Source organism: Typopeltis vanoorti, chromosome 15, assembly GCF_054136105.1.
Source record: "Typopeltis vanoorti isolate ZY-2024b chromosome 15, IOZ_Tvanoo_1.0, whole genome shotgun sequence".
In the NCBI taxonomy this organism is placed as follows: domain Eukaryota; kingdom Metazoa; phylum Arthropoda; class Arachnida; order Uropygi; family Thelyphonidae; genus Typopeltis; species Typopeltis vanoorti.
The window spans coordinates 82824346-82838881 of record NC_143563.1 but is presented as its reverse complement, the minus strand read 5'-3'; the positions used below and the strand labels follow the sequence as shown (position 1 = coordinate 82838881).

Sequence of the window (14536 nt, the reverse complement as noted above, 5' to 3'; positions counted from 1 at the left end):
TTGTGCATTACTTCAACCTTGGTATCTCTTCTGGATAGTAGCCCTTCCCATAATGCATAGTATTATATACACCCGAAAGGATATGTGCTTTGCATTATGGGTTGCTAAGGGCAATTGATGTAAAGTCATTAGCCTCTATATGCAAGTAGCATAGTCATGAAGATAGTTAATGTGTGAACTTTGCTTACACTTGAATAAAGGATTAAACAGAATATAATTTCTTGGCATCTAATTTAATTTATATCCAAGTGAAAAACTTTCATCAGACAACTAGGGGACAGCAAACTTCAAGCAGAGAGGTGTAACACCTTATTATTAATATACTCTGGATTAGAACTAATTGATGATAGTTTTTCATTTAAAAAAATAAAGAAAATATACAAACCAGTGTAGGTATCGGCCTTTCGTATAATGCATAGCATTATACACACACCCAAAGGGATGTGCTTTGCCTTATGCGATTCTTGTTCACCAACAAAGTGGTGAACAAGAGGAGAGTGTCAATGTTTACATTGCTGGGTGAAGAGCAGCAGCATGACATTGTGTCTGCTTTTATGTCAAGTAAAACTGGCCAAAGAAACATGAGGTATAACTAATATATGGCAATAAGACAGTAGCAAGAAATGAACTAATAAATAATGTGGTTGCATGGTATCAAGAATTCAAAGACTGGTTAGATTATGCTCTACCTAAAGAGTTTGGAGCACAATTTTATTCCTTCTGCACAACGTGTTAAAGATTCCAAGAGATTATATGCTTGTTTAATTAATTGTCTTGCTAAGGCAATTAATGTGAAGTTACTAACCTCTATATACAAGTAGTCTGGTTATGAAGATACTTCATGTGCAAACTCTGTTTGCTTACTTACACTTACGTAAAGGATTAACCCTGAGGAGATTGCGGCTGATCTGACAGATACATGCAAATTGTTTAAATAAATATTCTTACATTTATATGTATGTGTGTATAGCTTGGAGGTCATGACTAGCTGTGCATGCATATATTACAAGTGATATTCCACACTATTTATGTGGTTAGTTTTGGTTTAACACGTGTTATGTAAAGGTGTGTGATATTTTATAGTAAATTGTATCTGAGAGATACCGCAAACTCCGATGTCAGTATAGTATTGGTTTCGTTTTTTTTATTATTATTATTTACTGTTGAAAATGGCTGGAAAAATATATCGATTGGATAATCCATCAGATGTTGAAGAGATTCAGCACATGTTACTCGAGTCTGATGATGAGAATGATAGAGTCGAAAGTGATATTTGATAGTAGATTGTGACTGAGAGATACCACAAACTTCGATGTCAGTATAGTATTGGCTTAGTTGTGTTTTTTTTTTTTTCTTTGTTCAATAATTTCTAGATTGTAACCGAAAATAAATAAACCATCATGTTTTAGCCCATACTAGTAATGAATGTATCTCTCAGATACATGCGACCTACGCTGCAATTTTTTCAACCGTAACCTGGCATCTTTAATTTACTTTACAACCACATGAAAAAACTTTCAACAAATAGCTCTAATCCAGAGTATTTTAAGAATATATGATACCTTTTCACTCCTGGTATATGTAATATGTATGGCTTCTGCATTACTTCATAGCGTACAGTAGCAAACAAATTAATTCACTCACTCACTCACATTTTAAAGAAAAATTTTAATTTTGCAAGAAAATATGTACAAAAATTAAACTCTAACTTTATGTGCTCTCTGTTCTTAATAAGTTCATTAATTCGCTTAGGCATGTATTCTATCAATGTAGAACACATTTTTCTTATTTCTGCATCTTTGTATTTATAATTTAAAGTCATTTTTTCACTATTAGCCCACAAATTTTCTATTGGGTTAATGTTATGAGAGTTACCTGGCCACAGAAGCAATTGGATTTTGTGAATTTTGAGGAACTCTTTCACTTTTTTGAAGTGTGGCATGGAGCGAGATCCTGTTGGAAGATGAGTTCTTTGTCTTTCTGAGTTCTTGTGCCTGTTGACGGTATGAGGAAAAGTGACCCTGTACAATATAAACTTGGCAGCTAGTGGGATTAATGTTTCTGATATGAGAACATCCCCAGAATATCTTTGTAGCTTGGTGTTTAAGAGATTGTTGAAGGTGGGTGGGAGAAATCTTCTCAGCCGCTGATTTGCGAACATACGGTATGCACTCGCCTTGGACAAAAAATAGCTCTCATCTGAGAATATGACCTTCCACTTCTCAACAGTCCAATGTTTGTACATTTTTGGCCACTAGAGCCTCTTTTTCTTCATAGTCTTCATCAACAGTTGTTTCTTTTTGGTCTGTGTGCAGTCCTCCCTGTTTCTAACAATTGTCAATGTACTCATGTCAGAAACATTAATCCCACTAGCTGCCAAGTTTCTATTTAAGTCTGCAGCAGACAATCTTGGATTCGTTTTGCTTTTCCTAACTAGTAAACAATCTTGAGTAAGTGCAGTTTTTCTTTTTTGTCAGGAGAAAGGTACCTGTCTCCCTAAATCTATTTAAAATCACATTAACAGTACCCAATCCAATACCAAACTCATTGGAAATTTGAATCATATATATGTGCTGAGAATGAGCACATATTTTTGAACACTTACTTGGAGATGTATCCATATTATAGCTATACAAAATGAATAAAACACTATGAGTGTCAACTTGTATACACAATTAAAAACTCACAACACTATTGATAAATATTGTAGAGACAGTTAAAATACGTAGCACTCAACCAAAATAGTAAACCTAAAACAAAATCAACATTATTGTGAAATGAAACAAAAACCAAATGAAAAACGTGATGAAAATTCAGCTTGTTTTTTACTGTATCTATCCTTGGTCTGTCTCACTGATATGGGTTTCCACGGATAGGGGATTCACTGAAGTTATTTCGATCACTGCATTGTATTAAATGCCTTTGGTATGGCTTCTATTGATAAAGGGCCTTAATTAGGACCCTTCTGTGGATGCCTTGCCTTGGAAGATAGCTGGCATGGCTGGTAGCTTGTGGAGTTTGGTGCTTGGCTTAGTGGTGGTCTTTTGCCTGCCATTGGATTAAAGCTTAGGCTTGCGCAGGTTTTGTCTGACAAACCGCTACTTAGATTAATAGAGTGTAATAAGGTATAAGATCCTTTGGGTTACTCATTGAAGTTAGAGTGATCTGAAGGATCTAGTTTTTGAAGACCCTTTACTTGTACAAAGGTCTGGGTAAGGCCCTTCCCACATTATGGGTGTTTACACTTAGGTAAATAAATGTAAACACCCATAATGGGTGTTTACACTTATTTAAACTAAGGCAATTAATGTGAAGTTATGTCATTTGCAAACTTTGTTTACACTTAGGTAAATGATTAAACAAGAATATTTCTTGGCATCTTTAGTTTAATTTGCAACTGAGTGAAAAAAACTTTCAGCACTTGCACAATAAGGTTTTATTTCATTTTATGTTATTATTATTTGTTAAATGTGATTTAACATGGGCATTTTATAATTTTTTAAAATTTTATTTCTATATATATATGTAGTATATATATATATATATATTATTTTTTTTTTTTTGTTTATGTAGCTTCACTCATGAAAGGTACATAAATTAGTATTTTTTTATTTATTATTTTTATTCATTAGCTTAGTTTGGAAACCTTACTCTAGAGACCAAACATGGAACTTCTTCAGGCCTCCTATAAGCAGAGCGATAGTCTCACACTTGGTGATGAAATTCATCTCCCACCTAAACATCCATGTCCATGGCAGAATTTTTATAGTCTTTTGATTATAAATATTTTATTTATTTTAAGAGTTACATTTTATTTAGGTGTAAAAGAAGTTTTCAATTTTGACTAAACCTGGTTCTCCCCCAGCAAAACTGTCAACTTGTTTGCTGTTGCCAAGTTATCACTAAGCCATCCTACTTACAAAAGGCTATTAGCCTAAGGTATACACTGTATGATTAAATTCATTTGCTACCTAAAGATATTTGCGATCATCCATGCTCATTGTGGGATTCAAACTCACATCCTGTTTGTTAGCGAGTGAGTACACTAGCCGTTTTGTCAGCCAGACTAGCAATTGGAATATGTATCTGTGAATGCCTTTAGATGACAGATAATGTGCAGTTGCCATCCAGGTTATTGGAAGTCTCAATGGGGAGGGAGTCATGTCTGGTTTTTAGATTAGCTTTCCAGATTATATGGCTTTTTCCACAGTACTAATGAACCACCGGTATACGTTATTTTGAGGATGCTATTCACATTACAAAAATAAATTAATAAAAATAAAAGTTGATCTCAGATATCAGTAGCTAAAATTAAACTAAGTGTTTATTGAAATGAAGTACTTAGTTTAGTTCCAGATAGTGGAGAACTATTATTTTACAGTAGTAAAAATTAGGAGAAGCTCTTTTGCTTCTTTTAACAGCAGTATTTATTTCAAAAAAGCATCATTTTATTTCTTTCCTGAAAAGATGAAGTAACGGATTTGGGATATTTAAATCTAAAATATTGAACTGTGAAGGGGGGGGGGGATTGAAAACCAGTAAGAACCCACAAAAGTGGTTATTTATAAATTTTGGGGGAAAGAGGAGTTACAATAAGGCCTGCCTTACAATGATTCATTCATGATTGTTTTAGTGACCTGCAAAACCTGCACATTAGGTTCACAAAAACAAATGTGCAGGTTTTGTGGACTTGGTTTCTTTATGACATTGATAATTGCTACTTCTCTATTGGTATTTCACTGTGAATTATAAGCTATAACTATTATTTTATTGTTGTTAATAATGGCAGATAATCAAAGTTAAGGGTACTATTGCTTCCATGAAAAGAAGGAAGATTCATAAACCTATTACTTAAGATACTAAGATCAAAATTATTAAATTTAGTTACATTTTAGCCCAGTATGCCCAATATAGAGGGGGGGAAAATGATCTACCATTCAACATTTCTAACCTTTTTATTTGCATGACTTATAAATAAATGCTACAATAGTTATGACTGCTTAAAAATGTTATTTAAGCCATGTTATTCTGCAAGTTTGTGTGTGTGTTTGTGTGTGTGTGTGGGGGGGGGGGGTTGATTCCCAGTATGACGAAATTTGCTATATCGCAGTGGTCTGGAACCTGGCATGTCACTTGACTGAAGTATGCCTGCAATTTGAATACTTCACAGTAAAGATAGCTTTTGAATTGATCCATGGATGAGTACATCACACGTTATTAACATTTTAATGCAGTTAGGCATTGAATGGTTTTTAAATGCACGATTCATCTACTACAGTTTTAAGCTAAATTTGAGTCTTCTGAAATATATATATATAATTGTGAATATTTTAAAAAACATTTTATCAAAAACGGAAAGAAAACATTGTCATTCATCATCTAGATTCATAATAGCAGAACAATGGTATATCTAAAACTGCATGATGACTTGCATATGCTATTATTAGAATTTTGCAAGAAAATTTGAAAACAAAGTTCTTTGGAAATCTGTTTATTTCTGTAAAATGTTTCTTATTTCTTTATGTTTTTTCATTAAAAAATATTTACAATGTTCTTATTTTCAAGGAAAGCTTTTGAAAATAACATGAAAACAGTTTTATGAATTTTTAAGTTGAGTGGTCTCAAGGAGGTTACAATGTAATCCATTAATAACCCAATCAGAAAAGCAGCCAGTTTGTTTAGCCTTGAAAATTGTAATAGTCAGTAGATTTTGTCTGGTTCAGCAGACTTGGTTGTTAGAGAAGTAAATGATAGCATATCCAGAAGTGTCAAATAAATAACTGCCTTTAGACTTTATTCCACATATGTTTCTTGGAAATAATGTTCATAAACATTAGGGAGTCTGTGTAGCTCAGTGTTTGCATTCCTCAGCACCAAACTTCTGAAAGATAGACCTAGGTTCAAGTCTAGTTGCCAACTAGAGGGATTTTTTGGCCAGCCTGGCTGGCCAAGTGGTTAGATATCTGCTCTCAAGCCAAAAGGCTGTGGATTCTAATCCCGCCGTGGGCATGAATGTTTGTGATTGTCTGTGGAAATACTAGTCGTGGTGGTCAGTGGTAGATGCCGTTGATATAGTTGCAGTCAGTTGGTGGATTGAGCGGTGTAGAGTAGGTGCCCTCCCTCAATGAGTCTTTGGACTCCCTGGAGGTGTCAAATAATAATAATAATAAACAGAAAGTGGATATTCACACTTTAATTCCACGATATAAACAGTGATGCCCAACATTTTTTGTAAATGAAAGTAGTTTTGGATTAGTATTAAAGTTTCTGTTATTTAGCTTATTACACAGCATATTTGAAATTCTATTCATGCCTGATCAGCATCTAAAATCACCTTCAGGCTCTGTGCACAATAGTCTTACTCTTCTATCCAATGTTTCCAGTATCACTACTATTTCAAAAAATGTTTGTGACTACCATAACAACAACACATTATGAGTAATATAATTATTGGACATGTATATCACAACTAATAGTAAACATGCTAGAAATATGTATTTTCAGAACTGGCATAAAACTAGACATTTCATTTATTAGCCATATTTAGAATGGACTGTGCAGACTGAAACAAACATTTCTTTAAAAAATGCATACAGGAAATATGTACAGTTCTGGTACATAGGTTATGTAATAGCCTATGTACTGGAACCTCTCCCCAAAATTAGGTAATAAACAGATTCCACGGTGTTTTTCATGACTTTTATTTTATGTCTATAGTTATCACATGCAATTTCTTGCATGTGATAACTGTTGCATTTTTTTAAAATAAAAAACCCATTCATTATTACAAACACTAGACTTCAATGGCATAGTTTAATGTGATGCAATGCATACATTTAAATCGTTTCATTATCATTTAAATTATAAATTGCAAATGATAGTAAAGTCCACTATACTATAAATGAAATTATAATATATTTCACCTTACTATCATTATACAAATGTTTGCTTGTGTGGATTAGTACTAGTAACCAGGTACAATAGATGCTCACTCTCGTGAATTTTATGGGGGGGGGGAGACGATTGATCATCTTACTTAATTCCCATGAAACAGAGGAAATGTTGGGATTACAGAACAAACAAACACAAGAGATTGGCAAGAACCGTATAAAGCACACAGGGTTACACGAAAAAGTGTATATGCAGGCAGTAATGGGAGACACATAAGAAAGAAAAGACTAGAAGAGTATGAAACTATGAAAATTAAAATTTTTTATAATTAATCAATTTTTAAAAATGAATCACAGGTATCTCCATTTGAGTCTCCCATGACAAAGACTTGTCATGAGAAGCTCAAACCATCTGTTATATCTCTCCTTCAACAGAGTGAGACAAAGCACTGACAACAGATTCTGACAATCCATTCATCACTCTTTAAGCAAAAAGTCTAGTCCTCACACCCTTTCTAACCACACTCTTACTTAATTTCCAGGGATGACTTGTACTGCCCTAATCTAGTCAAGTGCTGAAATGTTTCCTCTGCATTAATCCTGTAAAACCCTTTTAGCAACTTAAATGTTTCTTATGATATCTCTTCTTTTCTGCTTGTCAACCAATGTTTGCAACTCACAAAAAATCAATCTGTCATCATAGAAATATCAAACCACTCACCTTTGTATCCAATCCATCCCCTTCCTCACCCACAAGAAACCCAGGTGACCAAATCTGAGCATAGTAACACAGATGAGGCCTTGACACACTCATAAAGAGGAATGATAACTTCCTGTTAGTGTGTTTAAAATGTATGTACTGTTTATTTAAACAGAAATAATATGGAAAGATGATAAATGATTATAGTTTAGTCCTTTACATATAGTGATTAAAATGCTTCCTGCACAGTGGTCAGCTTATTCACATAACTGCTATGCTATGCTATGAAATCTAGAATACCTCTCCCCAAAAGAGCTTATGAGCCCAATTAAAGTTTGGGAATGGGAATCATCCTTAAAAGAACTTTTATGCTCTTTTATAGGGGAGAGAGCCAAAAAAATTTCAATTACTGAATGCAGTACAAATGTTTGCCCAAAAATTCACTTATAATGAACTATTTTTTCTTTTATCTCCCTGATGTGAGTTTGCTATAAAGACTTGAGGGGGGGGGGGGGTGTTTAATTGTGATAGAAATATTAGTTACTAGTATTTTGACTATTAGAATGATAGAAATATTAAATTCTAATTAAATATTGGAATTAGAGATATTATAATAATAAACTGGGCAGGTTATGGTTCGAGGGCCATGACCCACCCAGTTTGGCTTTTGTAACCATAATTTTAGGATAAGATGAGGAGTCTTATTTATGTCCAAATGTATATTTTTGGATGTGAATTACATGCATTTTCTTGAGCTGGTTACAGGATGAGAAACCTTGCTATTTCCATATGAGACTAACTTACCTTCCATTTCAAAAGTCCTGATAAAGGTTCTTCATGTCCTAGATGAGATTCAAACCCAAGTCTTCCCAGCCAAAGGATCTCATTGAAACTGACTGAACTATGGAGGATCTATAATTATAATAGTAGAATTATAAGTTTAATTTTGTATAAGCCTAAGATTGGTGGGGGGTGGGCTGTAGAAGTTTTTATAGTAGACTGACTTTAGCAAACCCTATGTTTTTCAACTGCCGTCCATGAGAATAAACCTGTAGTATTTTAATATGTATGAGCTAACATTTTTTTTTTATATTATTATTTATCTAATTCATAACTCTGCTCTAAAGACCAAATATCACATTGGCCAATGAAATTCATATCCCACCTAAAGATTTTACACTTACATACTAATGCTGAGATGGGAACCCATAGAAAATAAGCTATAGTAAGTCTACAAACTTCATGGAGAAATCCTTCACTTCTAAGTAATTGCTATTAATGTGCATTATAAATATCTTATAGGGTGCATACTTTGCATGGAAAGCAACTGCTATGGGAAAGAATCATGTTAATGGCAAGACATTCCTTGAGAAGAGGTAAGTTTTGTAGTGATATAGAATTTGGTATGTTGAAAATTGTATTTAATTGTATGATAAAGTTCATCTTGGCAAATTATGTACTTAGGATATATAACTTACAAGTTCATTTTAATGACCTCACACACCAGAGATCACAGGACTATAACACAAACAATTCTGTGTCAGCAAGTGGTTAAGGAGAAAGATGGAATCTATTAACACATTTCTTAAAAAGCTTGGGTCATATTCATTGAGAATAATATGAGGGAATGCTGTTTCAAAGAACAGAGGTAGATGCAATGATGGAAGAAGATCAAAAGTTGGTTTGATTTGTTTAGAGTTTAACTGTGTATGAATTTTTATTTGAGACACATATTCACAAGAATATAATAATTATATATACTACTACTAATAATAATAACCAGTTTCTGGTTGAAATATTTGCAATAATAAAATTATTATAAGTACCATTAAAAATCTGTGTATGAATGTTGACTATGGCTGCTCATGTTCTTACATGAATGGAAATGGTAGCAGCCTGTACCCATGAAAGTACCTATAAAAAAGGCATAATTCAGGAACAAAATGCCCCTATGAGATAAGTGTCTAAAGGAATTCTGTGAGAGAGGGATCACCTGTTAAACAGATTGTCCCTGTATACATTCAAGAATTCTTAAGGACGATTTGGTTATACCACTACAGATGTGAGAGCAATATTCTAAGGTTGGTCAGATTTGAGATTTGTAAAGTGTTAGGAGAGGAAATAGTGTTTTGAACTTAAAAGAATACCATGTAATATGCTTATGCTAGATACTGTACGCCCACAGATGCGAGACCCTTCGACGTCTCTGTGCATGTCAGAGGTGTCGAAGAAAACAGGCAGCTGACATAAAGAAAATTGAAAAAAAGTAGTCCTTGTTGGAGACCTGAACAGTGGAGTAGGAAATGAATCCCACCAGGCATATAGGAACATTTTGGGAAAGGGGCAAATCTAATTATAATGGTAAGTATTTACTGGATTTCTGCTCAGGATATGGGCTTGTCATTACTATCACCATGTAGCAACATCAAGATGTGCCCGAGTTTACATGGAAAGAAGACACAAGAAATAAGAAAAGCCTTATCGACTACGTCATTCTTGACATTGATATCATAAGGCCAGTGCGGGATACAAGTGGGTAAATGGGATTAGAAATTGGAAGTGACCATTGCTTAATACTAAATAGGATAAAAATGGATGTTACGTTGAACAATATGTAAGAAAGTTTTTAAAAGATTTAAAGTTGAGCAGCTTTTACAGTAAATTAGACTCATGCAAACATTATTGAAAAAAATTTGCAGCAGTTTGAAAATAAGAACCAAACTTTAGAGTCTCATTGGCAAACTCTGATGAAGATGTTGATTGATTCAGCTAGTGGGGGGGGGGGGTATGTTGTGAAGTTGTCTGCAAGGATAGAAAAATAAGAACACCATGGTGGACACAAGAAGTTAAAGAAGCAGTCCCAAAAGTTCCTGGCAAATATGTCAGCAGATGCCCTAAAAGAATACAGGGAAAAAAAATGTAAGAGAGCTAAGCTATATGTAAAAGTAGCTAAACAAAAGTCATGAGAAGACTTTGGTAAGAATATAGAAAATAAATATCTAGAAGGGCAAAAATGTTCTGGAGGCTATTGTAGAAGCTTAGGGCACAGTGTCTTTCCACTTTCTCTTTAGAGACAAGGGATTTAGAATTATGTCAAATCAGATAAGACTATAAAGTGAGCGAGTGAGTATAATATTAAACGAACTAAGCAGGGACAGAAATACTAGAAAAGTTTCAAGTGGAATGGAATGAGGATTACATATCATATGACAAGTTGCCCAGAGAAAAGCTTTTCAAAACATTATACAGAGCAATATGTAGTATATGTTTAAGCTGTCAGTCAGCAGTAAGAATTGAAGGAAATACAGGAAGATGGTTTGTAAAATCAGGGGTAATACACAAGGATGCACATTATTTCCACTTTTATTCATCATCCATATGGATTACATTATGAAAGACAGTGGCATTAGGCCTGATATTAGAATTGGAGATGTCAAACTTAGCTCTTTGCTTTATGCGGATGATGATGTACTTCTAAACACATCTAGTACAGGTCTCCAGGATTCACTAACTAAATTGAATAACAGCATTGTAACAAATCTGGCATGCAAATCAGCAATAAAAAGACCAAAACTATGAAAATAGGCAGGAGCATAGAAATCTTCAGCTGCATTCTGAATGGAGATCCTATAGAACAAGTAAAATATTTCAGCTATTTAGGTACACTTTTTAATGAAGATGGCAGGTTAAATCTGGAAATAGAAGCAGAATAAGCAAAGCTGGTATGGTGGATAGCCAGCTAAATGAATTTAAATGGAATAAGAGGGAAATTAGCCAAAACACCAAACTAGCAGTATATAAGACAGTGTTTAAATCAGTTTTAAGTTATGGATCTGAGAGTCGGGTTAGATATAAAGCACTTGATCAAAGACTAGAAACCACAGATATGAGAGTTCTGTGAAATTAAGGACATGAACCGATGGCATCATTGTCAGAATCGCATTAAAAATGAAGATATTAGAAAGGAACTTGACATTAATAGCATTCAAGAATGTGTCAGCAGAACTAATCTATGGTAGTATGGTTACTTAAATAGAATGGGTGAAGAAAGGTTAAGAAAACAGATGTTTGATGCCCAGTGACAGGAAAGAGACCCGGAGGAAGACCAAGGTCTAGGTGGATTGATTTGTCAGAAGGGCCTTGGAACACGAAATGTTAGATATGACAGTATTGGAGTGCTGACAAGTAATAGATTGGGAGAAAAATTGATATTAATCTGAAAGGAGATTAATAATGTAAACTTAATCGTGTGGTGCTGTCATAGTAACCTGAACCCCCCCCCCCCTTGGGTGTGCATATCGGAAATTGATGATGACGATGATAAACTTTTTCAGGAGAGTGAAATAAAAACTGAACTAATATTACAGTAACTCTGTTAAAAGTCAAAAGGCTTTGATACAGAATACTCAACCTAGGCAAAGTGCACACTTAATTCACATTATTTTTATTTTTTTAACGTGCAGAATATACAAACTGTGCTGAAAATGTATGACCTTAAGAATATTATACTCACTCACTTACTTTATAGTCTTATCTGATTTGACATATTTCTAAATCCCTTGTCTCTAAAGAGAAAGTGGAAAGACACTGTGCCCTAACTTGGAAACAGAAGATTAATATCTAACAGGCAAGAAACCTTTAAGGTTTTCAAATGATGGTGGGTAACCAGTTTCATATAGAGAATTAACTCTCTCTATCCAATCTTCCTTAACTTCTATTTTTGCTGTTTGAAGTTCTTCAGCTATCATTAATAATACCTCTCCTCCTGCCCTATTTCTTCTATCTTCTCTGAAGGCGCAATATCCATTGCATTCTATCCCTGTAACTTCATCATTCTCTAACAACCAGGTCGTGCTTATACTAATTTTTGGATAAGTTGAATTGACTAATGCTAAAAACTCCTTTCCTTTATTTCTGATACTTTGGGCATTTGTGCAAATGCATTTCAACACCTCTCTTGGGCCCGCAGTTACCCTTACATAATGGCATTACCTGCCCATTCAGATTCGAAACCTGGGAAACTGCACCCAGCTCTTCACAATCCTTTCTGCACTCATTCTTATTTATCTTAGGGGTGGCTAGAGACATGCTTGATTGCTCTCCTTTCCAAATATTTCTAGTTTCCCTGATTTTGCACTTCCAACCTCTCACTGAACAACACTCTCCAAGCACCTGACTCCAAAACCATTTAATGCAGTTCATGAACCATATACAGGTCCTTACATCTATCAAAATCGAAATTACTCTCCACACATGTATAAACTGCACACCATTCCTCCTGCACAATCTTCTCATTGATTAATTGGCTATCATGGCTCTTCTCAATTCTGTCCTATCATACTGGGGCAGCAGACTCACAATATTTACTTTCTTATTCTTCATTTTTGCTTCATCTAACAACTCTTTCATATCTTCTCATATTTTTCACCTTTCAAATCATCTTTCTTCTGCAAACTTTCTTCGCATCTGGGAAACATACTTTTGTCACTTTCTCATTAAGTATACCTCTTATCATCGAATCCCCCATACAATACTATATCTTTTCTCCCAGTTTCTTGCATTCTTATTCTTTACCCTTCTGCAACACATGCTAATCATTTCACCATTTGTTCTGTGAAAGGCTTTGCTAACCTTTCCTCTCTCATTTGGTTTAAGTGACCATGCCACCTTAGATTAGCACTGTCCGCACATTTCTGAATGTAATAGTATCACGTTCCTTCCTATCTTCATTATAAATATGATTCTACCATCTATTCAGGGTCCCTAATTTTTCTAAGAACTCATATCTGTGTCATTAATCTTTGATGAGGTGCTTTATTTCTAATCCAACTCTCAGATCCATAACTTGAAACTGGTTTGTATACTGTCTTATATACTGCTAAGTTGGTGTTTTGGCTAATTTCTTTCTTATTCCATATAAATTTATTCAGCTGGCTCCCCATCATACCAGCTTCACTTCTTCTGTTGTCTATTTCCAAATTTAATTACCATCTCCACTTAAAACTGTACCTAAATAGCTGGCATTTTTACTTGTTTTATAGGTTCTCAATGGAGAACCTATAGATCAAGTAAAATATTTTCATGTTTTGGTCTTGTTATTGCCAGTTTTCCTGCCAAATTTGTTACAGCTGTTATGCAATTTAGCTGGAGACTTGCAATGAATGTGATTAAGAGTACATCAGCTGCATAAAGCAAAGAGCTAAGTTTGATATCTCCAATTTAATATTGGGCTTACACTTTCTTGCACAGTGTGATCTGTGTAGATGATGACTTCTTCTTCGTCTATGATCTCTTATGCTTTTAAGCGTCGAGATTTTGCCAAAGAGATTTCCATGCCATTCTGTCCAAGGTTTGTTGTTTTGCTTCTCTCCAGTTAAGTCCCTTCTTTTCCAATTTTTCTTTAATTTCCTTTTGCCAACCTTTCCTGGGTCTGCCTATGTTTCTTTTTTCTTATTTTCTGTCTTTCGTATACAGTTTTTGCTATTCTTCCTTCTTCCATTCGATTAAGATGTCCAAACCATCTCATTTGGGCTTGTGTTATGAATTGATTCAGGGGTGCAACTTGAAGGCTGTCTCTTATGGTTTGATTTCTTATTCGGTCTAGTCTTGTTTTTGTGCCACTTTCCTGAGATATTTCATTTCAGTTGTGTGTAGTTTATTTGTGTTTCCTGTTGTTAAACGCCAAGACTAGCAACTGTATGTTAATGTTGGTAGAAACACTGAACACACTGCCATTTTGGTATTTTGGGTGACTTCTTTCTTATCTAGGAGTGGGCCTTTCATTGCATAGAATAGTTTTGTTGCCCCTCTTATCCTGTTGTTAATTTCTGTGTCTAGTCTACCATCTTCTTGTATATATGATCCCAAGTATTTAAAGGAGTGGACTTGTTCCAGTTGGTGATTCTCTATTTTTATTATGTGTTTTTGTTGGTTTCTAGATATGATC

At 34.4% G+C, this 14536-nt stretch overlaps 1 protein-coding gene across 1 annotated transcript in view; it reads left to right on the top strand.

The window, feature by feature from the left end:
* Prosalpha2 (proteasome alpha2 subunit) overlaps positions 1 to 14536 on the top strand; it is a 107239-nt gene that overhangs the window by 73788 nt on the left and 18915 nt on the right. Inside the window, exon 6 of the mRNA XM_090404584.1 lies at positions 8893 to 8966. Within this exon, the coding sequence (XP_090260710.1) occupies positions 8893 to 8966 (74 nt within the window). The remainder of the gene's footprint in view (positions 1 to 8892; positions 8967 to 14536) is intronic.